Raw genomic sequence first — 26,163 nt, 5'->3', positions numbered from 1 at the left:
TGCCAGAAGCGTCCAGCGCAGTTGAGGGCCTGTCCTGGCGTTGCATGTCCCAGCTCTGGAGGGCTCAGGAGACCCGCCTGTGCCCCAGGGAGTCTCTTGAGGTCGGGAGGGGTCACACTTCAGGTTGGCCCTTGTCTTGGAGTCTTGGGCTAAGGTTTTCTGGCCCAGAGCCCTTCAAGCTGGCTGATGAAGTCACCTGGGAAACTGCTAAAATGTGGGTTCTGGGCTGGTCCTGAGACCCCAGGATCAGATGGGGTGCAGGAAGGTTACTGGGGCCCCCAGAGTGAGTCAGATTTGGGGGAGCCAGGATGGCGGGGGACCCTGGACAGCAGGTGCTTGAGTGGCCGGGCTGCCCTTACCGGAGACGTGGAGAGATCCACAGATGCTTGCTGACCGGGACTCGGGGTGACCTGCCCCTTCGTCTTGCCAATGAGACAAGATAACAGATGCAGACTGGCTGCATTGTTGGAGGAGCGGGGCAGGGAAACACTGTGGCAGCTGGGCCACCCTTTCTTAGGCCCTGGGTTGATACTATGGCTGCCATAACAGTGACCACAATCCAGGGGCTCTGAAAGCAGAAATCAGCATTGATTCCTCCTGGAGGCTCAAGGATCCTTTCCATGCCTCTCCCCAGCTCCTGGTGGCTGTCAGTACTCCTGGACCTGGGGCCGCATCACTGCAGGCTCTCCCTCCGTCCCTACCGGGCTGTGTCCCTGGGGTGTGTCTGGGTCCAATCACCTGCTCCTTAGAACGAGAGCAGCGACTGGGTGTAGGGCCCCCCTCTAAGTCAGGATGCCCTCATCTTGATTATATCTGCATAAACCTCATTTCTAAATGAGGTCATGTTGACAGGTTCTGGGCAGGATGGTTTCAGCATGTTTTGGGGGGCACAGTTCAATTTGCAGTGAGGTCTGGCTACAGAGGGGCCTCTCCAAGATTCAGTGTTGAAGGAGGCTGTAAATGGACAGTGAGGACCGTAGGAGACCGTTTGAGATGGGTCAGAGAAGGTCAAGGTGATTATCTGGACAGGAAATGCAGAGAGGAGGAGAGCTATGGTCACTGTCTCCAACTATTTGAAGAGCTATCATGTAGAAGAAGCAGAGGATTTGTTTTTCTTAATATTTATTTATTTGGCTGCAGCAGTCCTTGGTTGCATCATATGAGCTCTTACTGGTGGCACACAGGATCTAGTTCCCTGACCAGGGATTGAATCCCAGGCCCCCTGCATTGGGAGCCTGGAGTGTCAGCCACTAGACTCCCAGGGAAGTCCCGCAGAGGGCTTATTTTGAGTTCCTCTAAAATAGAAAACCAGAACCAGATACTTGGAAGGTAACAGAAAGTGGCATTTTTCTCACAGTTTTAACTTTCTAACAGTGGAGTGAGCTCTTTTGCAAAGTAGTGAGTCCCCCACGCCGAGAAGTATTCAATCAGGGACTGTGCGAAGATTGTTCAGGATTGCTGTAGAAGGGACCTCAGGTTCTTGCCAATACTGGGCATCTATTATTTTATGAGAACTTGAACTTCAAAGTGTAATATTGTTGGAAATATCCGCACACTCTGCTTTGTCTTTAGGGCAGGGCGTCAGGCTGGGCTTGATCCTACCATCTGCCCTTTCTCTTTGGCTGTCTGTTCTGACCAAAAGCTTGCTTCGCCTGGTTCCTAGGGAATCGGAGCCTCAGCCCCATGGCCCACTCACTAGGCTCTGACACCATAATTCAGTGCTGTGTCAGATGGGTTCTGGGTAAGCACGTGCAGAGGGTCCTGTCTATATATGAACACATGCCTGTGCCTTGCACATGTTCATGCACACGCATGCATACACGCATGCACATGCACCCGAGGGCTTGTTAGAGCTGCTTGAAGCAGCTCTAATCATAGAGACAGATCCCTCTAGTCAGAGACCCTCCTGCTCCAGGGTCCCTAGAACAAGGCTCAGCACTCGAGGCTGTGTTGGTTCTAATGGGAGGATTCAAGACCACTAGCTATCAATGCCACGATATGCAAGCTCTGTTGTTAAGCACATGATAGCGTGCCTTTGTTTTTTTTGGCCATGCCTCTCGGCATGCAGGATCTTAGTCCCCCAACCAGGGATTGAACTGGTGTCCCACTCGAACCCGTGTGCTCTGCAGTGGAAGCGTGGAGCCTTAACCAATGCACCACCAGGGAAGTCCCACATGTGTCTTATTTTTACTTATTTAGCAAATCTAGAGTAGTGGTTTTGTGCCAGGCCCTGTTTTAAGCCTGTAATAAATATTAATGATTTTTGTGCCGTGACAGCTCTTGGAAGGTAGGTAGTGTTGTCCCACTTTTAGATGGGGAAACAGAGGCATAGAAGGGTCAGGGACTTACTCCTGTCTCCTTTACCCACAGCCTCACCCCGTTCATACACACGCACTCCCACGCTCTCCCCTTGTTGCTCTTTCTTCTCGGATGTGAAGCAGTGTCCCACCAGCCAGGGCCCCTGTCAGGGAGACCCTTTGGCCCCATCTTGCTTCAGGCACTGAGGGACCTCCTTGTAGCCTGGTCCCTCCAGTGTGGCCCCGCTCCCAGGAAGTGGATTTCTCCAGTGTCCCAGCCCAGCCTGGACCCTCCTTCCCAGCTGGAGGGGAGGGCCGAATGAGCCCCTCCTCCCTGGAGGTCACTGGTCAAGTTCAAACCCACCCTCACAAGCCCCTCCTGCCATCGTGGAGCCGGCCGCCTGGCCAGCGGGCTTGCTCAGGGATCCAGGCAGCTGTCCGGGGAGGAAAAGGCGCTTGAGGTGTTAATTTCCCCTCTCTGGGCAAACTTCAGGAGAAGCAGCTGGAGGGGCCTGGCCTGCCTCCTGCTGCGACCTCCCTGTGCCTTCAGATGAGCCCGGATGGATCATCACTTGAGTATTTCCCACAGGGAGCAGAGCGCAGTGCAAGGCCTGCCGCCTGTTTGCCACACTTTCTTCAACGAGTCCTGGGACTCAGGCCAGTGCTGGGTGCCTGCGGCATCATCTTGCTGAGACAGGGTGCAGCAGGCACAGGTACCATGTTACGAGGAAACAGGCTCAGAGAGGTTGAGTAAGTTGTGCGGACTCCTCCAGCAGTTTAGCCGAGCCAAGAGTTCCTTTTAGGTCCGTGTGATACCCAAAGCCCAGTTCTTCTTAGGACATCAGGCCCAGGAAAGGATCAAGATGTTTCCCAGGAGCTGGGTTACCCGGATGCTCTAAGCTGCTGGGCCCTTGGTAGTTGCTCAATAAAAGTGCTGAACGAATGGGTCTGTGCTTGCCCGTTGACCCACATGACGGAGAGCTGATGGCTTTGGCCCAAACGCCTGTCTCTGTCCTCTGGTTCCATGTCCCCCTTTGGGTGTGTGACCTTGAAAACAGTCACTCTCTCCTTTCCGCCTTGGACAGCATCTCTGAGTGGCGTCAGGGAAGCAGCTGGGGATTACCAGCACCCTGTTGCCGGCAGGCTCTGGGCCAGATTCCCGGGCCTGGGTGTGGGGGTGATTGTCAGCCACACGTGTGCGAAGAGCTTGTGCAAACGCACACCCCCCGCCTTCCCCCCAGCCCCGTAGATGGCTGCCAGGATTCCGCTCTGCGGCGCTGGCCACTGAGCGGTCTTGTCTTGTGTCCCGGCTGCTGTGCCCGTTCGTGTGTGTCGCACAGCTGTTTGTAGAGAGCCTGACAGTGGCTCCGGGGTCACGTACCCATCCCATGCTCCTGCCTGGTGGGTGGAGACCTACATCCCACCCATGGTGGCCGCAGCATTGAAAAGACTTCACAGCAAGGGACGTGATGGGATCTGTGCAAAATCCATGGAGGCTTTAGAAGCACGTGTTGAGGTTTGGAGTTTCCATGCTCAGGAGAAAACCAGCATCTGAATCTTTGAATAATGCACGGTGTGGTCCTCGCTGCTTGCTGGGAGGGTCTTCCCAGACCCAGAGGTACTGCTGCCAACAAGGACTCCCATCCCCCAGGACTGGGTGCAGGCTGCCCGCCCAGCTTCGTTTGGGGGAAGCTATGCTGCCTCTTGTCACCCTGCTTATTTAACTTCTATGCAGAGTATATCATGCAAAATGCGGGCTGGATGAAGCACAAGCTGGAATTAAGATTGCCTAGAGATGGCACCCCACTCCAGTACTCTTGCCTGGAAAATCCCATGGATGGAGGAGCCTGGTAGGCTGCAGTCCATGGGGTCGCTCAGAGTCGGACAGGACTGAGCGACTTCACTTTCACTTTTTGCTTTCATTCATTGGAGAAGGAAATGGCAACCCACTCCAGTATTCTTGCCTGGAGAAGCCCAGGGACAGGGGAGCCTGGTGGGCTGCTGTCTATGGGGTCGCACAGAGTCGGACACAACTGAAGCGACTTAGCAGCAGCAGAGAAATATTAATAACCTCAGATATGCAGATGACACCACCCCTGTGGCGGAAAGTGAAGAGGAACTGAAGAGCCTCTTGATAAAAGTGAAAGAGGAGAGTGAAAAAATTGGCTTAAAACTCAACATTCAAAAAACCAAGATCATGGCATCCCATCACTTCATGGCAAATAGATGGGGAAACAATGGAAACAGTGAGAAACTTTATTTTTTGGGGCTTCAAAATCACTGCAGGTGGTGACTGCAGCCATGAAATGAAAAGACGCTTGCCCCTTGGAAGAAAAGCTATGACCAACCTGGACAGCATGTTAAAAAGCAGAGACATTACTTTGCCAACAAAGGTCTAGTCAAAGCTGTGGTTTTTCCATTAGTCATGTATGGATGTGAGAGTTGGACTATGAAGAAATCTGAGCCCCGAAGAATTGATGATTTTGAATTGTGGTGTTGGAGAAGACTCTTGAGAGTCCCTTGGACTGCAAGAAGATCAAACCAGTCAGTCCTCAATGAAATCAGTCCTGAATATTCATTGGAAGGACTGATGTTGAAGCTGAAACTCCAATATTTTGGCCACCTGATGTGAAGAACTGACTCACTGGAGAAGACCCTGATGCTGGGAAGGATTGAAGGCAGGAGGAGAAGGGGCTGACAGAGGATGAGATGGTTGGATGGCATCACCGACTCCGTGGACATGAGTTTGAGTAAACTCTGAGAGTTGGTGATGGACAGGGAAGCCTGGCGTGCTGCAGTCCATGGAGTTGCAAAGAGTCAGACACGACTGAGCAACTGAACTGAACTGATGCTGCCTCTGGCTCTGTTAACCCTCCGCTGCATGGATACTGTGAGCACCCTCCATGATCCGCCCCCTCCGCAGCTTCTCCCAAGCATCATTGCAGGGACCGCACCTGGCCTGGCCTCTAGTCCAGTCTCCCTGTCCTTTAGACCCTCTTGTGGAGACTCAAAGCCGAGTCCCTTGCTGCCCTGGAGGCTTTTAAGGTTCACGCCAGTGGATGCAGGGGTTGGACAGGTGGAGCCCACGTCCCAGCAGCGCCTCTGGTACCTGGCCACCTGGGCAGGCCCCCTATCCTCCTCGCACCTCCACTCCTGTGCAGAAACGGGGGTATGGAGAGCTTGCATCCTGGGGGTTCATGAGGAATAAAGGAGGTGATTTATAATGAATCTATAATGAATGATTTATAATGAATTTATAATGAAAGGAGATAATGAATGTAGAAGAGAGTGGCTTTCTGGAAAGCGCCTCCTCTTGTCTTTCCTCCGGTTCTTACTCCTCCTCCATCTTTTTCTCCCCCTCCTCCCTGCACAACCTCCAGCCCTAGAGCTGATGCCCCCCCAGTGGTGCCCTCCACTCCTCTCCTCTCTTGGGTTCTCTAAGTGGGAACTCCAGCACAGGATGGGGCTCTGGCAGCCAGAGCTTGAGTGGGTCTGATGGCAGTGCTTGCTGGGGGAGGGGGCCAGCCTCGGGGGCCACATCCCCAGGGTCAGGACTGAATGCCGTGGGAGAGGAGGCTAGGACACCTTCACTCATGGCTTTATGCATTTAGGATGTTTGCAGGGCCAGAGCATAGCTGAAGAAGCTGCTGGCCAGATGTACACAAGGGTCAGTTGGGTGCCCAGACCAGGCTGCTGGGGGCATCTCTTCAGGCAGGCAGATGGACATCAGGGGAGGAGCTGACAGGCCCTCAGAATCTGTCATATGCCCAGAAAGGGCAGGAGGGAGAGTGGGCGCCTAAGCTGGCCCACACTCGCTGTCAGATCCTCCAGGTCCTGGCACAAAGAGGGCGGGCAGGAGGAAGAAGCAAGGCGGCCTTTGACCTTTAGGGCACATGTGCTCAATAAGCACCTTCTTGCCATCTTATTTTTTAATTTAAAAAGTTGTGATTGTCCTGATTCTGTACACAATCACTGCCAAATATTCCAGTCTCACTTTCAAGAGCTCTCCGTGATTACCTAGTCCTTATACTCATCCAGGACAAGTTCTTACACTCCAGGGCACTGCAGGAGGAGTAGGGACCCAGTGTTCTAATCCTGGTTCTGTCAGTAACAGCCATGTGACCCTCAGCAAACCATTCTGCCTCTCTAGGTCTAGTATTTTTTTTTTTGGAAATGTATTTATTTATTTGTTTGGCTGCGCTGGGTCTTAGCTGCGGCACGCAGGATGTTTGACCTTCATTGCAGCATATGAGCTCTCTTAGATGTGGCATAAAGGATCTAATTCTTGGACCAGGGGTTGAACCTGGGGTCCCTGCATTGGGAGCACAGAGTCTTACCCACTGGACCACCAGGGAAGTCCCTAGGTCCAGTTTTCATACCCGTAAAACAAAGGGATTAAACTGTATATTATAGATAATAAAAGCTACCATTTAGCAAGCTCTTATTTTATGCCAGACACTTTACACTTACTAATCCTTACAATCTAGGTATTGTTCTTAACATAGTCACCGAGAGCTTGGAGAGGTGCAGTAACTTGCCCTCAATCTCAGCCTGGTGAATGACTGCCCTGGGTCTGCACCCACCGTCTGACCAGAGGCTCAGCAGCTCCTCATGTTCTGGGCATGTGCTTTGTTCCTGATGTTCCTGCCAGTTCCATTGTTTCTTTGCTGCTCTGTTCTGTCCAGCACACATCTGACTGTGTTTGTGACTTTCACAACCTATCCCAACACGTCACTCTCCAGAGCAGTCCCAGCCTATGCTGGGCGTGTATTTATTTGCTGCCTTCTCTGTTTTACGTTTGTTAGCATATATCCTCTATCAATAGGGTTGCAAAGAGTCAGACATGATTGAGCGACTGAACTGAACGGATCCTCTATCAGGCACAGGTCTTTCTGTTCGAGTTTCAAACATCAAAACAAACAAAACAAACCTTGGGCGAACTCGTCTACTCATTTTGCTTTAACCACACCTATGGTATCAGACAGACTCTGCCAGGGGCTCAGTGCATAAAGCTGGGAACCCTGCCCTGCCCTCTCCTGCCCAGACTAGCAGGATGATGGGCACACGTGGTATCAGTCGGAGTGCCATCTGGCTGCATAACAAAGACTAACACAATAGAGGCTTAAGCAGGAGAGAAGTTCCTTTTTCTTCTGCTTCCTAGTCCAAGTATAAGCAGTCATGGTGGCCCCCGAGCAGCCAGGACTCAGTTCCTCCTTTGTGACTCTGCCATCTTCAATATGCAGCCTCCACCTCATGAAATAAGATGGCTGCTTCAGCTCCTGCCATCCATCATGTCCACATTTCAGCCATGGCGGGGAGGAAGGGGAAGAGTGTCCTAGAAGTTAGACATTTCAAATTCCCTCCTGATAAGCCAGACCCTAATTACATGACCACTCCTAGCAGCAGAGGTGGCTGGGAAATGTATTCTTTATCTGGGCAGACATATGCCCAACTGAAACCTTTGTTACCATAGAAGAAAGGGAGATCAGATATTGGGGGAGCAATTAGGGTCTGTGCCACACACACTGATAACTCTCTTGGTATGTACAGAATGGTAGTAAATTCTGTGGCAGGGATTACTCAGGGGAAAGGTGAGATTGGGAAAGAGTTCACCAAGGAGGTGACCTTTGCACTGAACTTCAGGGGCAAGAGAAATGTCTTAGGTCGAGAAAGGCAAATGACAAATCTGTGCAATAATCTCCCATCCTGAGGTTAGGGCAGACATCACTAGTCAATTATCACCACTATCTTTCTCCCTGATCTCTGAGGCAGCCTCAGAAATCTGCCCCACATCATGATGGTGGGCCATTGATTGGATTAGCCTGCTGATTGAACCCTATTTGGGTTTGCTGTTTTGCCCAGCAAAGAACTTCATAGACTTGCCACTCTCTGAAGATGAAAGAATCAGCTGTAGTGATCTGAGAGTTTCAGCCAGTGGTATGCACATCTTTTGCCAACTCTGTGTACAGTTAGGTCACGTTGGAAGGTTGAACTCAGCCATGGTGGGAGTACTGATATCACGGCAACTGATAAACATCATAAATCACTCTTTCCTTGTCCACTGAGCACTTTGTTAAACATTTACCAGCATGCCCCTGTTTCAGCCTGGCCATTCAGCCTTTCTTTTATGTATATATATATATATTTATTTTTATTTATTTACTTAGCTGCATCTGGTCTTAGGTGTGTCATGTGGGATCTAGTTCCCCAACCAGGGATTGAACCCAGGCCCCCTGCATTGGGAGCGCACAGTCTTAGCCATTGGACCGCCAAGGAGGTCCTGTTCATCCTTTCTTAACAAAAATCTTGCTGAAAGTTTGAGGACTGATTTCTGTTTCTATGGGGAGTTCCGACAGAATAGAGCTCACCCTCCTTGGAAGATCTTGCTCTGTTTTGAACTGAATGTCAGCTCCTGCTGAGAACTAGAGGTGCAGTCATGAGTGAGGGGGATTTGGGAGACCCGCAGGATTAACGGTGGTTGTTGTTGTGTTGTGTTCTGGACAACTGAGGCTGGCAGACGGGGTGAGAGGGCGGAGCTAGGAAAGTGACATGGTTCTGCAGAAAGGGGATGTGTGTTGAGATTTGGACAACGCTGGACCTTTTCCTGGATAAACGTTCTAGATTATTCATTAGCAAGTGGTCAAACCTCTCAGCCTCTGAGTTGCATACCCTGCTGGCCCAGAAGGCCCCACGCACCATATGTAAGCTGTGTTAAATTCCTTCTCTCCAGTGGTGGGGGGATGGGCCTGTGGCCTGTCTAGATGTGTGAGCACTTGGTGATTCACTGACCTAGAATGTCCTCGTTCACCTCCTTGGAAGTGACGTCCCCCCAAAGCCTCGGCGTGTGTGCAGGTCTGTTCTCCATTTGTGTAGCAGCTTCAGCTAAAGGCAGGCTCCCTGCCCTGCCCTGCCCTTCGGACCACGAAGCTCCAGATGTATGCTCACTCGGCCAGAGATGGCAGGCTCATGTCTGTGGCCACGTGGATGAAAGAGCCGTGGAGATCCAGACTCCACGGGCCCTGTGACCAGGGTAGATGAGGCCCCATCTGGAATGTCCCCACCCTGTTCCCGAAGGTGAGAAATTTCTCTCTGCTGAAGCACAGCTGTGCTGAGAAGGTGGCCCATCTGGTTGGCAGGATTACTGGGGCGTGGGACGGGAGGAGTGACACTCATGACTTCCTTTCTCCTCAGACTTGGGGTGCCCCGTCCCACTTTCTAACCCTCCATGCTGATTCTCTGCTCCAAGAAGCCCACCTATGGATTCCCCGCTGCCTGGCATCCCCCTCCAGTGAATGGTCTGGGTTAGAGGCTGCCCCGGCCACTGGGAAAACCCATGGGGGTGCCCAGAAGAGAGTTGCCCCACCCAGGGGCTCAGGGAGGCACCTGCAGAAGGATTGAGAGTGACCTAGGCCAAGGAGGGTGGGAAGGGCTTGCCGGGTGGAGGGAATAGAGCAGGACAGGCACAGAGCTGTGACACCCGGCTTGTGCAGGCGGCCAGGGAGCGGCCAGGCTTGAGCAGAGGGCGAGGAGAAGCACCGGGAGAGGGGAAGGAGTGGCTGGCAGCAGACCGAGGCCTGGTTGTCAGCCCTGCTGGGCTCCCATTGGATCTGGAGAGTGACCGGTCACATTTGCCTTTATTTATTCTTTATTATCTCTTTATTTGGCTGCCTTGAGTCTCAGCTGCGGTATGTAGACTCTCTAGTTGTGGAGCGCGGACCCAGTGCTTGTGGCACACGCATTTAGTTGCCACGTGGCACATGGGATCTTCGTTCCCAGACCAGAGATCGAACCCATGTCCCCTGCGTTGCACGGTGGATTCTTAACCACTGGACCACCAGGGAAGTCCACATTTGCCTTTAGAAAGGATTCGGTTTGGGGGCAGCCAAGACCCCAGGCAGGGAAGCCAGCTTGGAGCTCCCCTCCCCAGAGCCTAGGGCTGAGTGGCTGAGAAAACCTGAGCATTTAGTATTAATGAAAAGCAAGCCAACAAACCCCCCAATCCTACTCCGAGATGGGAAGGCTGGTAATTGGTCCTTAGCAGCCTTGGGGCCAGTTTCCACGAAGAGTTCACCCTCTCGGCTCCCTGCCTATGAGGGTCTGCTGGAGGACTGTTGGTACCCAGATGGGTAAGGGCATGTCTGCCCAGAGCCCCAGGAACCAGGGAGATACAGAGGGACCTACCCCTGCCTCGGGGGCCGGGGGTATAGACAGTCCCAGGGAAGCCGTGTGGGCCCTAGGCTGGTGGCCTCCAGCTGGATTGCCTCTGCCCTCTGTGTTGGTCTCTCCCCTCACACAGGCCCAACCGGAGCTGGCAACCCCCTGGCAAGGGCCCTGCCGGGCAGAGTCATCTGGGCGAATGACTCATGCTGGGGGGAGGGGAAGAGCAGGGGATGGGGTGAGTTAATAGCAAACACATTACGTCCCGAAGTCACTTCACACGGGGGACAAATGGTCCATTGAGGTTGATTTGGCTGCTGGCTGGCTCCAGCAGCACCCCGGGTGGGGAGATTTCATTATCCAGGAAAGCAGCACCAGATTGCTGGGAGGCCCCCCCACCCCTGTCCCTGCCCCACCAACACGCGGGCTCTTCCTGTCTCTCTCCCTCCCACGTGGGGCTTTCTGTTCCCAGGGCTGCGGCCCAGCATCGGGAGCCTGCATCTCAGGTACCCTCTCCTCCCGTGGGGGTCATGGAAGGCGAACGGGCACGTCCAGGGGCACACAACATCCTCTCACATTCATGGTGGACTGGGAACGGGGTGGAAAAAAAAAGATCCAGCCCAACAGGAAGCCCCGCTACACACATTTTGGCTGTGGTGAGGGCGGAAACCCCTAATCGCAGGCCCCCAGAAAGATCTGGTGGTGAAACTATAGTCCACATCTCTGCATCACCTTTCACGTTTGTATTCTGGATGAGGGTACAGTGGCTGTCTCTTCCATGGCAAAAGCTACCGTTAGGCAGGCTTTAATTCATCCCCTTTTCCCACCCCCACACCCCGTGCCATCTCTTTTATTTTTAAACTTTTATTTAATTATTTGTAAAATATTTATTTTGCTGCACCAGGTCTTAGTTTTGGCATGCGGGCTCTTTAGCTGCGGTATGCGAACTCTTGGTTGCGGCATGTGAGATCTTGTTCCCTGACCAGGGATTGAACCCCAGGGCCCCCTGCATGGGGAGCATGGAGTCTTAGCCACTGGACCACCAGGGAAGTCCCCCCATCTCTTTAAAATAGCCCAAACTGGCTAAAGATAGAGTGAACACAATAAGCACAATAAGTACTGATCTCCCCATCACCGGAGGTATGCAAAGGTAGAGTGGATGAGATTATGAAGGAGCAGGCATTGAAGGAGATGCCAGTAGAATTTGTGGTTGCAGGGTAAGCCTTGAAGAACCTTCTGAGAGGGTGCAGAAGACAGGGGAGGGAGCTTGCTTCCCTGCCCTTCCCGTGCTGACTGGCCACCACTCCGGGCATTGGGCTGGGGTATTGTCAGGGCAGGTGGCCACCGTCCAAGGAGCCAGGCTGGCTGGCAGCTCCCCAGGGACAGTGTCGCCTTGATCACTGTGGTGACTTCAAAATAAGTGTGGCCGCAGAGGTCCTGTTGCCCCTTCTTCTCTGCTCGGATCCCGTTGTTCTTGCTGTTCCTGCTGACGTGGAACTAGGGTGACTCAGCCTGTCCCCACACTGCAGCAGTGGTGAGCCGCTTGCAAGCCTCTGAGCCCTCAGCGCAGGGCGCCTGCTAGAGAAAAGTGGCAAGGAGGCCAGGACAACGATGGCCCCTGGGGACAGCCTGTCCCCTCCTGGGATGTGGCCTGGCCAAGTCTCCTGGCTGCCCTGGTGGGGGTGGGGAGTCTGCAGCCTGACACACTGACTGGCTGTTTCAAGGCTGGGTTGGTCCCAGGCCAGCCACTCCTCTGAGGCCCCTTGTGTCACTTTGCTGAGCTATCAGAAGGGCCCGAGGGAGTTTCCCATCAGCTGGGGGATGTGGGATGCTGTGTCCCCCACTTCATCTCTGTATCTCCAGCCTCAATTGGTGGCTAGGAAGCTGGGGACTCGAATCCATTCCAAAGCCCGATCCAGGGGACTTGGGGTAGGAGCAGAGGTTCGTGAGGCTGTGCAGAGAGGGAAGAATCAAGAATAAAATGTGAGTCCTCAAAAGAAGAGACTTCCTCCTCCCCCATCATATCTGGGTGATAGCTCACCACGCCAGCATCCCAGACAGCTGAATGTGCCCATCCAAAGCCCATTGGACGTGTGGATAAACAAATGACTCTCCAGAGCCACAGTCTGGGTTCAGCTGGTGGGGAGTCATCTTGCAGGGTCATGACTTCCCCCTGGTCCTTCTGCCCCCTGTGTTAGCAGCCGCCTCCCTCTGTCCTGGCTCCCAGTGTCCCACGGGGTTTAATATCACTGCAGGGAAATGTGCCATGAGTCTGAAAGATGGGAGGGGCGGGCCATGCTGCCGTCTCGGTCACATTTTCAGAGCCGGGAGGCAGGGGGAACCTCAGCTGATTCAGCCCTGAGTTGGGGGGGCTGTCAACTGGAGTTGGAGGGCTCTGGGCTCACAGAGGGATGGGGAGCCCTGTGTGCCTGGAGCCCAAAGGCCAGGAGCTTCCTTCGGTGGCTCGACAGCATGATTTAGAAGAGTAAGATTTTTGTTTAAAAAGTCCCCCTGCCTCCAAGATAAGGGCCAGGCTGCTGTGGTCAGGGTTTGCTCTAAGTGTTCCAAGCAAAGGAGGCCGGAGTGAGAACTGGGAAGTTTGGGGAACAGATTGATCATGTGCTAAGGGAACGGCATTCCCCTTTGAAGTGAAACCTTCTGGTTGCATTTAAGCCGCCAGGCAGATGGCGTAAGGGGGTTTTGGAGCCTACACACCGGTTAAATGTCAGCTATACCCTCAGACGGGCTTCACGGGAAGATTCAGAATCTGGCTGCCTGAGAGACTTTGTGGTCAGAAGCATGGCTGCTGCTGATGTCTCGGGGTGATAAAGGGCCACGGGGCCTGGGGGCCTGGCCCAGGGCAGATGGCATCCTGCCTGTCACCCTGAACGCGGGGGCTGGTCTGTATGGTGCTGGCAGGGACGCACAGAGTCTGGGCAGTGTCCCCAAGGGCCCTTCTGCCCCGCTAGGGCAGTTCCCTGTCAGGGACCCTGCCCCCCACAAAGGGAACTGAACACTGTCATTCCACAGGGTCTAACAGGGTCTCGGGGGAGTCTCAGGGGGTCTCCGTTGCAAGCCTGGAGGCGAAGGAGCAACTGGCTCAAGGTGTCTCCTGGGGGACCCTGGGGTGGTCGCTCTGATGTTTGAAAGGAAATGACAGACAGGGAGTCAGCAGGGGAAGACCTGGGGGAGGCCGTCCAGGCGGAGAGGACAGCTAAGGCGGGTGTCCGGCAGCGGGAGGCAGAGGGGAGATGGAGGCGGGGTGGGGGGCCGGTGAGTGAATAGGTGAGGCTGCAGCGGTGGGTAGAGGCCAGGCCACCCAGGACCTCGGCAGCCTCGGCGAGGACTCTGCAGTCTGTCCACTCTAAGTATGGACCGGGCTGTGGGGGGTCACATCGTCTGACCTCACTTTGAAAGCCCCACCATGAGTTCTGGGGCAAAGGGAAGAGAGAGGCAGAGCAAGCAGCTCCGTCGGGAGGCTTTGCCCGAAGCTGGGGAGAGGGGACAGCTGTAGGACAAGAGCCAGCTGTTGAATTTTGAGACATTTTGTGAGCCGGTTGTTAAACACAGTCGTCATTAAAATTGTATGTTATAAAATATGGGATTTCCATTTCATACAACGTACGTTTTGCGAAATGTTCAGTTGCTAAGTTATGCCCGACTCTTTGCGACCCCATGGACTGCAGCACGCCAGGCTTCCCTGTCCTTCACTATCTCCTGGAGTTATCTCAAGCTCTTGTCCATTGAGTCAGTGATACTATTTAACCAACTCATCCATCCTCTGTATATAAATTATTATTTTAAATTAAATTCTGTGGAATTGTCATACAATCTGCTTCCCAGGTGGCGCAGAAGCCCTTCCCTTCTCCAGGGGATCTTCCTGACCCAGGGATGGAATCTGCCTGCTAATGCAGGGCACGCAAGAGGCGTGGATTTGATCCTTGCATTGGGAAGATCCCCTAGAGGAGGAAATGGTAACTCCCCAGTATTCTTGCCTGGAAAAATTCCGGGGACAGAGGAACCAGGTGGGGCTTCAGTCCATGGGGTCACAAAGAGCTGGACATAACTAAGCACACACACACACACACACGCACACACACACACATATCACACAATCCAGTCATTCCACTCCTGAGTTTATACCCAAAAGAATTAAATGCAGAAACTCAAAGAAATGTTAGTACACCCATGTTTGTAGCAGTGTTATTCACAATAGCCAAAACGTGGATGTATCCAAGTGTCCTTTGGTTGATGAATGGATAAACAAAATTTGGTATATATGTACAGTGGAATATGATTCAGCCTGTAAAAATAAGGAAATTGACACACGGTAAAACATGCACACCTTGAATAATGATCTTGAAGACATTATGCTAAATGAAATAAGCCAGACACGGAAGGGCAAGTATTACAATTGCATTTTACCTGAGGTAGTCAAATTTGTAGAAGACAGCAAGAAGTGTGGTGGTTGCCAGAGCTTGGGATGAGGAAGGGGGGAAAGTGGGGAGTTATTGTGTAACGAGAATAGAGGATTGGTTTGGGATCGCAGACAGTTTTGGAAATGGATGGTTGTACAGCAGTGTGAATGTACTTAGTACCAGTGAGCTGTGCACTTACAGATGGTGAAAACGGTAAATTTTATATTATGTATATTCTACCACAATAAAAATGCATCGATCTATTAGAGAAAATTATAAAATTAAATCAGAGATGTATATGGTATGAATTAAATTACTTACAGGTAATTATATTAAGAATGAAGATAATAAATACACATAAATATAAATTCTCCGCTTTCTAAGGATTTTATTACATTTAACCATCATCTTTGTTTTTGAATACTGGAATTCTCCAGGGAAGAATACTGGAGTGGGTAGCCATTCTCTTCTCTAGGGGATCTTCCTGACCCGGGGATCAAACCCAGGTCTCCTGCATTGCAGGCGGATTCTTTACCTTCTGAGCCACCAGGGAAGCCTTTGGCAGCCTCCAAATTGTCCAAGATGGGACTGTTTATAACACAGAAACAGGCAAATGCTATATATCGGGTACAGTTGTATTTGCTGGTTGTTAATCCTTAAACAACCTATCTATCTCTGGTGGAGGGAGAGGGCTGGAGGAGGGATGCTCGAGTAGAGCAGATACAAACTGATATTTCTGAGGTAGACACTTTTGATGGCTTGGATATGACAGGGGCAGGGGAGGGAAAGGGAGACTTTGAGGGTGATGCCCCGATGCCTGGCTTGAGCTGTTAGGTGAATGGTGGCGCTGTCTACTGAGATGATGGCCTGAAGGGGCTTGGGGACTGGGGAAGGCCCAGCAGCTGATGGACTGGAGGCTCAGGGAGGCCATATGGGGCTCCAGGTGCACACAGAGCTGAGACCATATGGCCCCTGCCCCAGAGGAGACAGACGGTCCACTTCATGGGGTCCAAAGGCCCGGTTTGCCGGGCACACAGCCACTGTCCTCCTGCCGGTCTCCATGCCCCTTCCAGAGCCGGGTGAGCCAGAGTGCTGTTTCCGCCCATCCATTTCTTCCTCCCTCTCTTCCCATGCTTCGCAAAGGCCACTCCACCTGGGCTGGCCCTGCGGGCTTTCCCTTCAGGCTTGCTCCTTCCATCTCCAGAAGGGCTTCACACTACACCTTTCTCACCAGCCCTGGCCTCCAGTTTCCTTGAGAAAACTTGCTGTCTGAGTGCCCCGTGCCCCCAGTTCCCTCCGGCTGCCACCTGCCGGCCAGCGTTCATTACCAGCTGTGGATTTTGTGGCTCCTGAGACGTCCTTGGGGAGAGGCAGCTTTGGCCTAAAGGGATGATTTGGATGGGATTTAAGATCCACAGGAGTGTCCTGGGGCTGCCGTAACAAAGAACCACAAATCAGGGAGCTTAAAACAACAAAAATTTATTCTCTCACAACTGGAGATGAGAAGTCTGGAATCAAGGTGTCAGCACAGCAAGCATTCTTTTTTTTAAAATATATATATTTACTTATTAGCTGCACTGGATGTTTGTTGCCGCACACTGGCTCTCTCTAGCTGCAGTGAGTGAGGACTACTCTCCGGTTGCCGTGCGCAGGCTTCTCATTGCAGGGGCTTCTAGGCACAGGCTCTGGGGCCTGTGGGCTTCGGTAGCTGCAGCTCTCAGCTCTAGGGTGAGGGCTCAGTAGTTACGGTGCAGGGGCTTAGCTGGCCCGTGTTAGGTGGGATCTTCCCGGACCAGGAATTGAACTGGTGTCCCCTGCATTGGCAGGCAGATTCGTAGCTGCTGGACCAGCAAGGAGGCCCCGGAGCAAGCTCTCTCTGAAGGCTCTGGGGAAGTCTTACCTTGTGGCTTCCAGCTTCCAGGGTCCCAAGTGTTACTTGCTTTGTGGCTGCATCACTCCCATCCCTGCCTCTGACTTCATGTGGGCCTTTTCTCTGGGCCTCCGCATCTTCGTTTTGGACACTGGCTGTTGCGTTCAGGGCCCACTCTAACCCAGGGTGATTTTATCTCAAGGCCCTTGTGTGTGTGTGCATGCCAAGTTGCTTCAGGCATATCTGACTCTTTGTGACCCATGGATTGTATGTAGCCCATCAGGCTCCTCTGTCCATGGGATCTCCCAGGCAAGAATACTGGAGTGGGTTGCCATGCCTTCCTCCAGGGGATCTTCCCACCCAGGGATCAAACCCGCGCCTCTTCTGTCTCCTGTATTGGCACGAGGGTTCTTTACCATGAAGCTGAAGACCTTCAGCTTCATTACATCTGCAGAGATCCTTACACCAAGCCAGTTCTCATTCCGAGGTTTGGAATGGACTTATCTTTTGAGGGCTCACCATTCACTCCATTATATGTCTCATGGTGGACCTGCGAGGTAGGTGGCCCCTCTGATGTTCCCCAAATTATACCTTCCCCTTAGATCAGGCCTACAAACGGTCTCGCCCTCGCCCATGGCCTTGGGAGAGCGTTACCATCACAGAATTTGGAGGCTTCGTGGTTCTTTTTGTCTCACCAAATTTAAGCTCATTTTCTTCTCTATGCTGCTGTTGCTGTTTTATCTGCCCAGAGCCCCAGCCAGGACTGTCTGTCCAGACCCCAGCCCTGACTGCTCATGCCCTGGGAAAGGGGGTTGGGGGGGAGCCCTCCCCCATCCAATTGGGATCAGGCCTTGTTAAAGTCCCGGGGCCCCAATCTGGACACAGTCATCAGAAGTGATCAAAGGATCGGGGATGATTAAAGGGCTGGGATGGATGATTTAAGCCGAGAAAGAGAAGGCCAAGGAGCAACTGGATTGTCTTCGAGTTCGGAGAAGGTAATTATTACTTGAAGGGTGGTGCCCAGCTGTTTCCCATCTCCTCTGAGGACAGGAAAAAAAGAGGAAATAAATGATGTACAGTTAGAGCGGTTGGTTAGATACAAGGGTGAACTTCCTGGCTGGGAGTGTGGCCAAAGTGCCGCATTGGGTTTCCTGAGGGAACGTGGGGGTATCTCCTTACCTGGAGGTGTCTAGGCCTGGCATCGGCGGCCTCGGTGGTTAAGTGGAGGAAGGCCAGAGGCAGAGGGATGCACTCATTGGACTCTGAAGCACAGTCGTGCCAACATTCTGGCCTCGGAGGTCTGCTCCCTCCTGCCATTGTCCTTTGGGTTCCCATAGGCTAGCATTTTGGTGAGGTGTGGACCCTGGCAGGCCTCCCTGAGGAGATAAGCATAAGTATGTTTAGCTCCACTGTGAATGGAAATGAATAATACACTATAAGCTGACCCTGTGCGAATCTGGTAGAACTCCAAGCCAGCTCCCTGGGAGAACAATCACATGGGTGTGTCTACACTCACCAGTGCTTTTTATAAAAACACTGAAGAATAATGCTATGGCCCAGGCTGGACGCTGCCCTATCTCTGGGACCCAGCATCTTCCCAGGGGGTTATGGCATAAAGCTGTTTCTTAGACGGAGTGGACCACCACACTCCCAAATACGGGGCGGTCAGGTGGCCAGAGCACTGGACAACCAGGCAGGCCCAGGTGCTGGTTTCAGACAAGTAGTGCCGTGGGCTGGTGTGGAAGCCGTCAGGGTGCTTTTAATGACAGTGGCGACTCCATTCTGAAACCCCCGCTCCCAGGCAGAGGGTGTGCGCGCATCTGAAATGTCTGTGGTTTTGCAGTTCCCTGTCCACAAACTCACTTGGTTGAAAATAGTTCAAAATATCCAAGGCATGAGGGAGGGAGAGACTGCTTTTCTTAAAAAGGAAGGACTCGATTTTGTCAACTTAAAAAAAGCTCCTCAAACCTAGCTCATTCTCTGTGAGAGGGCCCGAATAACTAGGATGGCACTCAGGGCTCAGCTGCACTAGTGCATTTGGGATCTTTTAGAACTAGGGGGGTGGGGGGCTGGGAGGGGGTAGCACTGACCAGCCTGAGACCCAGGACAAGCCCTCCGGCACTCACAGGCCACACTGAGGGCACCATATTGCCCCAGTTGCCCATCAGCTTAGGGAGCATCTTTCCCTGCTATAAATTATCACACTGGCCCCTGACTCGGGGCAGAGGCCCTGGGTTTAAGGAAATGGAGTGGGGCGGGAGAAAAGGCAGGAGTGCCTAACTGGCTGGGGGGATTGGAAGAGACCCCTTCCCCCACTGTTGGTGCCAGACCTCGGGGCCCTCCCCGGTTGCTTCTCAAGTTCCAGCCCATCCTTTTGTCCCCAGTCCCGGGGACCTGCCTGCCTTGTAGGTAATAGGGTTTAATCAGAGTTTGTCGAATGGTTGGAGAAGGGTAGAAATTAACTTACCCTGGAGGGCAAGGCCAGATGGGGCGGAGCCTCACCCACAGGCTTCTGGCTCCCTGTCCCCTCCCCCAACTCCTGCCTTCAGATACTTTGAACTAATCTGCTTCTTACTAGGGGAGAACCCGGGGTCTACGCGTAGCCTTCGGAAAGCCCCTTGTGCAGCGTGGGGGTGGCACGTGTCCCTGGCCGCTCTGATCAGGGTGTTCCGTCCTCGCTGGGCCAGCGCCTTTTTTGACACCAACCTCCGAGGGTACAGCAGGCACCTCGGGGATGGAGGGTTGGGGGAGGGTAGGGAGCAGCGGGAGGGGTGCCCCGAGCGGGTGGGATTCGGCGCCCCCCTCAGTCACGTGACTCGCGATTCCCCCCCACCCACCTCGGCTGTAGGCCTACAGGCCGAGATCCTGCCGGCCGCCGGCCCGAGCGTTTAACCCTTGCGGGCGCTGAGCGCGCGAAGGCGGCGGCGAACTTTGTTTGGCTGCGTAAATAAAACCTCCCGCAGAAGGATCCCTGCACCCCAGGGAAGGGGAGGAATCTCTCCCCGCCCCAACCCCGGCGCCGCCCCCGCGCCGCCGCCCGGCCTCCACATCCGCCCACATCTGGCCACAGCGGGGCCTCCGAGGGGGTGGAGAGGGCGCCGGGGCCGCGTCCGTCGCCGTCCCCTGGGCGCGGGCCAGGCGGCGAGAAGAGGGGGGCGCTCGGGTCGGGCGCCCAGGACTCGGCCGATCCCCGCGGCCGCTGCTCGGGCCCCAGCTCCCCCGCCACCTCCACCCCGCCGCCCCATCCCCCGCCCAGGCCCGGCCTTGACAGGCGGGCGGAGCAGCCAGTGCGAGACGGGGAGGCCGGGCCCCGGGTGCGGGGAACCTGATCCGCCCGGGAGGCGGGGGCGGGGCGGGGCGGGGGCGCTGGGAGCCGGGAGCGACGGCGCTCGCCTGCCTCCCCCATTCATTCAGCGGAGCCCGGGGGCCGAGGGGCTCCGGCGGCCAACTCTGCACGGCGGGAGCGCGGGCGGCCCGCCCCCCCAGCCAACGCGCAGGGCCGGGGCCGGCCCGGGGCGCCTCCTCGCTGCCGCCCTCAGCGCGCCGCGCCGCGCCACAGCCACCATGTCCGACCCCGCGGTCAATGCGCAGCTGGACGGGATCATTTCGGACTTCGAAGGTGGGTGCTGGCCGCCCACCGCACGCCAGGGGGCCTCTCGGGGAGGACCCCCCGCGAGACGGGGGCACGGACGGGGAGGCGGGACCCCGATGGGGCGCCCTCCCGCCGCGGCTCCCCCCCGCCCCGCGCCCGCGTCGCCTCCAAGGTGGACCCCGTTAGGGGGACGCGGGGACCGCGCGCCCTTGCTGGCCCCCGCGCTCGCCCTGCGCGCTGCCGCCGGGTTTCCTTCCTTTTATTGTTGTTTGTGTTTGTCGAGCGACGAGTCTCCTCGAGGGCTCGTCCTCGAAGGACCCGGGCGCGCAGTTTCCCTCCCGGCTTGTCCTTCAATCCTCTCCGTTGCGCTCTTCCCGTCGGCCTCGGGGGCCTGGTCCTTGGGGCGGGTTGGGGGAGTTAGTTACCTGTCCCCCGCGTCCGGCCCGCAGGACAGCCGCCTCCCACCCCCTCGCCTACATCAGTTTCGGGGCCGGGGCTGAGCAGAGAATCCGGGCTGGGGAGGCACCCGAGGGGACACGGTCCAGGCCGCCAAGAGTCTAGAAGGCGGGGGCGGAGGCGCGTCCCATTGCCCCCATCCGGGCCTGGGGACGTCGTCAGCTGCCTCCCAGATTCCGGCCGTAGCGGGGAGGGGGCCCTGCTTGCCGGTAGGGAGCGCGTGTTGGTCCCCTCCTCCCTCCGGGGTTTAGAAAAGTGTGAGGGGACGTGGGGAGCTTCTCCCGCCGGATGCGGTAGGACGTCCAGCTCCCGGGCTCGTGTATGTGCGTAGCTTTCGTGCGCCCTCCTGCCTGCCGGTGGCTCTGCGTCCTGCCTCCCGGGGAGTGAATAAAGCGGTCGGAAGGGAAGCTCACACAATAGTCTCCTGCACTTCGGGGCCAGATTTCGGAGGGGCGGGTCTGTCTCTGCTGAGATCTGGAGCCCCCGCCCCTCAGAGGGGCTCCCAGGCAGCCTTTGGGCAGACCCTTCTGGTGGGCCCCGACCTGGGAAGGCTGGGTTGAAAGGAGTGAACAAAAGTCCAGGTGCCAGGCTGGTCCTTAGGGCAGAGTCAAGGCTGGGGTCTGGGGCCCCAGAGCCCAGCTGGGCACTTGGCCCACTTGGGGTCAGCTCCTTTTGCAGGGGCACTTCTGGGGACCAGAGCCTGGCTGGACCCCAGGCAGAGCCCCAACAGCTGTAATTCTGGGCTGGGCCTGGACTGGCTTAGCAGGGGGTGGAGAGACAGGAGGGGGTGGGGTCCAGCTCTGGCTTGCCTTGTCCAAGGGACGTGCCTGCTGGGGGCTGGCTGTCTGGTTGGAGCACTTTTCTGACTGTGACATTGAACGCTAAGAGGAGTTCTGGTCTACAGAGCTGTGATGGCTTGTCCCGATCTTTTGGGGGTGTGTGCTCATACTCGAGGTCTCTCTGAGTCTGTTTTGCCTTCAGCTTGCCCCCAGCCACTGCTGGAGGAGGAAAACACTCCTAGGGCCTTTTATGCCCAAGAGTCTGAGTGGGAGAACTGGTCGACCTGGAGATGGCTGCCTGCTTCAGGTCCTGTGCTCTGTGTACTTTTCTCCTGAGGCCTGTGCGAGTTAGGTTGGCTTGCGGTCCCGGACATGAAAGCAGGAGGTCAGGAGCCCTGAGGCAGCCGGAGGAGGAGGAGGTTTAGGGGTCGTGCGCTCTGTCACAGTACATGCCCCGGAGGTTGTTGGCGCCTCTGACTCGGGGCCCGCGTGCAACTCCATCCTCTCCCGAAGTGCCCCATCTGGAGATGCCAGCAGCCTCGGCAGCTGCTTCTCAGGCAGCTTCTCAACCCTCTCATCTGGTGGAGACAATGGCCTCATTGAGACCATCCTGGTGTGGCAGTTGGCAGCCCCGTGCTTGCGCTTTCAGGGGGGGATTTCTCACTGAGGGAGCGGAGCCTGGACCCTCTGGTTCCTGGTGTGCGGCAGCCTCCCCACTGTGTACCCCACAGACTCATGCACTGAAGGCAGGCGAGTTAGAGCCTCTCGCGTGCACGTTGGTTGTTTGTGTGTGTGTACGTGTGTGCGCTCTGTACACATGGCCAGCTTGGAGACCAGAAAGGCAGCCTCCCCAGGAGCCCCCGAAACTTGGAGTGGAGTTGGGTGTTGAGAGTGACAGCCTTGGACAGACAGACGTGGGAAGGAGAGATCAGGGCAGGAGGAGGGTGTCTGACCCGGAGCAACTGTGGGTGATACTGGCTGGCAGAGCCAGGACAGAGAAAGGTCGTGGTGGTGGAGGAGGCGGAAATCTGGTTGCAGGCAGGAGGAGGAGCCCGCTCGGGCCAGGGACAGTGAGCTGAGTAGGGGAGGCCGGAATGAGCTGGCCTATTAGGGCTGGGGCATGAGAGGGGCCAGCTTGTGACAGTCAGACGAGCAAGGTTACGGAGGACCAGGTGTGCCTGCCCGCCGGGAGCCCAGACCATCCTGGGGAAGCTGCTGGAGTGGCCGAGACTGGAGCCGGAGGAGCTCTGGTCTGTTTCCATGGGGCTGGTGGGGGGCCTCTGCCTGGGCTGCCTGCTTGATATCTCAGTTTCTGCAAGGTAGGGTCAGAGAGGTGGGAGGAAATCCTGGCTCCTCGACAGCTGCATATGTTGGTGGCTAAAGATGGAGGCCCCAGGGGCCACCACCAAAGGCTGGAGAGTTCTGAGCCATGGCAGTTGCTGGGGGTGACTTTCAACCGGAGCAGACTGGAGTCCTACGACTGGGTCCCATTGGCTCTCTTGGGGTGTTCCCTGGAGGTTTGGGGCAATGGCAGTATCCAGGCCAAAGTAGCAGGCCCTGCAGGGCAGTCAGAAAGCTGTCCCAGTGGAGGTGTGTGTGTGTTGGGGGGGTTGTGGAGTGGATACCCCTAGTTAAATTCTGCTGACACCCCATATCCTGGGCACATGCCTCTCCCTTCCCTGGGGAACACTCTTCTCTTTTCACCCTGCTGTTTCTGCTCATCCCCTTACCTACCCTGGAGGACTGAGGGTGAGGTTGTTAAGCTCCACAGCCATCAGCGAGGTGGCGTGGAGATGCAGCCTGTCTCCTATTTTGGAAGTGTCTGTGGGTTCAGGTCTCCCCTGGGGACTGCCGGGCGGGGGGGCAGTGTCCTCTGTAGGCATGAACCTCCCACATGATGGCCCCTGCCCTCCCTCTGAGGAGGATCCCAGGGTTCCGTGGAGACCCCCATGAAGGGGCAGGAGGAACATCTTGTGTTTTGCTGGATTGGATTGATTTTTTTAAAGTTTCATTTCCCCTGTTGGGAGCTGGGCTGCAGGTGATCTCAGCACCGTCACTCCCCGTGTGATGGGGTGGCTGGAAGGGCGACCCCGTCTGCTATCTGGCTCCCGGCTGGCGGAGTTCAGGGCAGTCGGACGGCGTGTTCTCTAACGAAGGCAGGCCAAATCTGTTATCGCAAACGCTATTACAACTCGGGTCTTTGTGTAACAAAAGCCCTTCCAAGTGCCAGCTGTTGGCCTACTTTCCCAGCAGGGTTGGCTGTAACCGGATTTGCATGGGCTGAAAAAATCCTGAAAGTCCTTGATGTTGGTTGAGACGCAATCTGGCCCAGGACCCAGGAGTTCCGGTCCCAGAGCCGTCTCTCCCACCTGGAGGAGGTGTCTGCCCTTCTGAACCTCTGACGTCTGTCCTCTGACGTCTCATTATGGGATCCTGCCAGCTGGGTCCTGGAGCCCAAGCAGGCCCTAGCCCCAGAGCATGGAGCGGGCAGCGGGCAGGGAGAGGGTCTCCTGGGGAGACGAGACCCTGCAGTTGTCTGGGAGCTTGTCTGGGAGCCCAGACGCCTCCTGGACGAGGGCTCCCTCGATGGCTCCGTCCAGGTACCCCTCTCCTCCCAGGAGAACAAGATCTAGCTTGCTGATGGGTGTGAATCTGCCCCTAATTAACACCACTGGGCTTCTTGAGCGATGAGTCCTGCTTTTCAGTGAGACTTGAGGCCTCTTGAGAATACAGCGTCCCCACAGTCCTCCCCTGGTGGCAAGAGACAGGCACCGTGGTGGTGTGAGATCACTCGCTGAATGGAAGGAACCAGCCTTCCTGGGACTCCACTGATACCTGCTCGTGGCTACGAGGGGGTGGCTCTCATGGGTCTGACCACCACCAGCTGTGTTGGCCTGGTGCTGTTGGGTCCAGGATCCGGGGCTAGACTCACCCTCTGTCTTGATTGCGAGGAAGTGCCAGGTGGCACAAGGGTCCCCATCATCAGTGGGGCTGAGGTTTAGACGTGGGCCAGAGAGGTGGGTTGGGCAGGGACATCCCGTGCGGTGGGGTGTCCATCTGGAAAGGCTTCCTGGAGGACACAGATCCTTCCAGGAAGTCTTTTTTTTTGGTGGGGGTGGGGGTGGGGTGCTGTACCGCATAGCCTGTGGGCTGTTAGTTTCCAAGCAGGGATTGAACCTGGGCCTTTGGCAGTGGACACATGGAATCCTACCCACTGTAGGAAGGTTTGAAAGGGACGAGTGGGTAGAGTTTATATCCCGAAGGAGAGGGAGGGCCTTTGGAGGGAAGTGATGGGTAGGGCAGCTGGGTGGTGAAGGAGTCTTGGCCCGTGAGCCTCGGTTTCCCCTTCTGTTGAGTGGGGTTATAAACAGCCTCTGTCCAAGGATCATCTTGGGGAGATAGCCAACAGCCTGAGCCTGTTTCCTGTTCCTGGGAGTATGGTAGGTGCTGCTGCTGTTGGGGCTTGAGGTGGGGGTCAGATATTTGCCGAATCAGGTGGGTGTGGATACCTAAATGCAGGAATCTGGGTGATGGAAGGGAAGGGGTGCAAGGGTCTGTTGGGTCCCCGAGTGGTTGGGGGGAGTGGTGGTGAGTGAGGCTGTATACCATGGTCAGCACAGAAGATTCAGAGCAGATACTTGTGTTACTGGCCAGCCCAGGAGCCATTGCCCGGGCCTGGGAGGTGTCACGCTGTCTCACAGGCAGAACTTAGAGACTCGGGTCAGGTGGGCTGCCTGCAGGGTTCCTTCACTGGGGATGTCATCCCAGTCTCCCCTCACCCCGGAGCATCCCAGATGGGTGGACTATGGGCCCACCCTGCAGATGACGACACAGGCGTATGCTGTATGACCTGGCTTTGAAGACAGTGGGGTCGGGCTGCTTGCCCATGCCTCTGCTGGCTGCCAGCCTTCCTGAAAGAGAGTCGGAACTGGCAGCTGGTGTCAGGGATAGGGGTTGCTGACCGCAACATCCTCCTTGACCAGCGGCCCTATGCTACTCCTGATTGTGTTGCAAATCTGGAACTTGGCGCATCGTCCCTTCTGGGGCCAGTGTGGAGAAGCCGGGGCTTGGAGGCCAGAGCTGGGTGCCTCGAGCTCACCCCCAGGGGCTGGTTAGCCCTGCACCCTTGTGCCAATGTGGGAAGCAGATGGGCATGGGCTGGGGCCTCCGAGTCTGGAGAAAGGAACCCCCTGGAGCTCAAGCCCCCAGGCTCAGTGGCAGCCATGGACATCCCTGGGCCCGAAACACGGTGGGTGGACACACAGTGGGCGTACTTGCTCAGGCCATGTTTGTGAGCAGACTGTCCAGCCGGTGGAAGCAGGTGGCCTTGCGGCCTGTTCATGACGTGACGTTGCCAAGGGCAGATGGCACACTCACCCTGCAAGGCTGGAGACTTCTCAGCCTGGTGACCGTGGCCTTGGCGCGGCCTTGGCAGGCCCCTAAGGGAGTGCCTGGTGCTCCCTCATCCTGGTGCTGGCTGAGCAGAATGGGGCCTCACCTTCTTTTTCTCCTTGAATGTCCGGCAGTCAGGGTAATGTCACGTTCAGAGATGGAGCCCCCTGCCACGGTTCAGTTCAGGCATCACCATTATCCT

At 55.5% G+C, this 26,163-nt stretch overlaps 1 protein-coding gene and 1 long non-coding RNA gene across 9 annotated transcripts in view; one reads left to right on the top strand and one right to left on the bottom strand.

Moving 5' to 3' along the window:
* The window catches only part of SEPTIN9 (septin 9), a 179,409-nt gene that overhangs the window by 51,305 nt on the left and 101,941 nt on the right, over positions 1 to 26,163 (top strand). The window contains exon 1 of one of the 6 annotated variants that reach the window (XM_019981509.2): positions 19,887 to 20,361. The exons of 4 other annotated variants lie outside the window; for them this stretch is intronic. In XM_019981509.2, the coding sequence (XP_019837068.1) occupies positions 20,307 to 20,361 (55 nt within the window). In that variant the 5' untranslated portion in view covers positions 19,887 to 20,306. Of the gene's footprint in view, positions 1 to 19,886; positions 20,362 to 26,163 lie in introns of those variants that run through there. One more of the 6 variants, XM_070774005.1, reaches the window with a different exon arrangement.
* On the bottom strand, positions 16,332 to 21,517 carry LOC139177624 (uncharacterized). 3 transcript variants are annotated; one of them, XR_011562166.1, is made up of 3 exons: positions 20,760 to 21,517; positions 17,922 to 18,118; positions 16,332 to 17,782 (listed from the first exon to the last, which is right to left on the bottom strand). It is a non-coding gene; the product is annotated as an uncharacterized lncRNA (long non-coding RNA). The 3 variants fall into 3 exon arrangements; XR_011562165.1 differs by lacking the exon at positions 20,760 to 21,517 and adding an exon at positions 19,210 to 19,751; XR_011562164.1 differs by lacking the exon at positions 20,760 to 21,517 and adding an exon at positions 19,580 to 19,751.

This window comes from Bos indicus, chromosome 19, assembly GCF_029378745.1.
Source record: "Bos indicus isolate NIAB-ARS_2022 breed Sahiwal x Tharparkar chromosome 19, NIAB-ARS_B.indTharparkar_mat_pri_1.0, whole genome shotgun sequence".
Classification (NCBI taxonomy): Eukaryota; Metazoa; Chordata; class Mammalia; order Artiodactyla; family Bovidae; genus Bos; species Bos indicus.
This window is presented reverse-complemented; position numbering and strand designations above follow the sequence as displayed.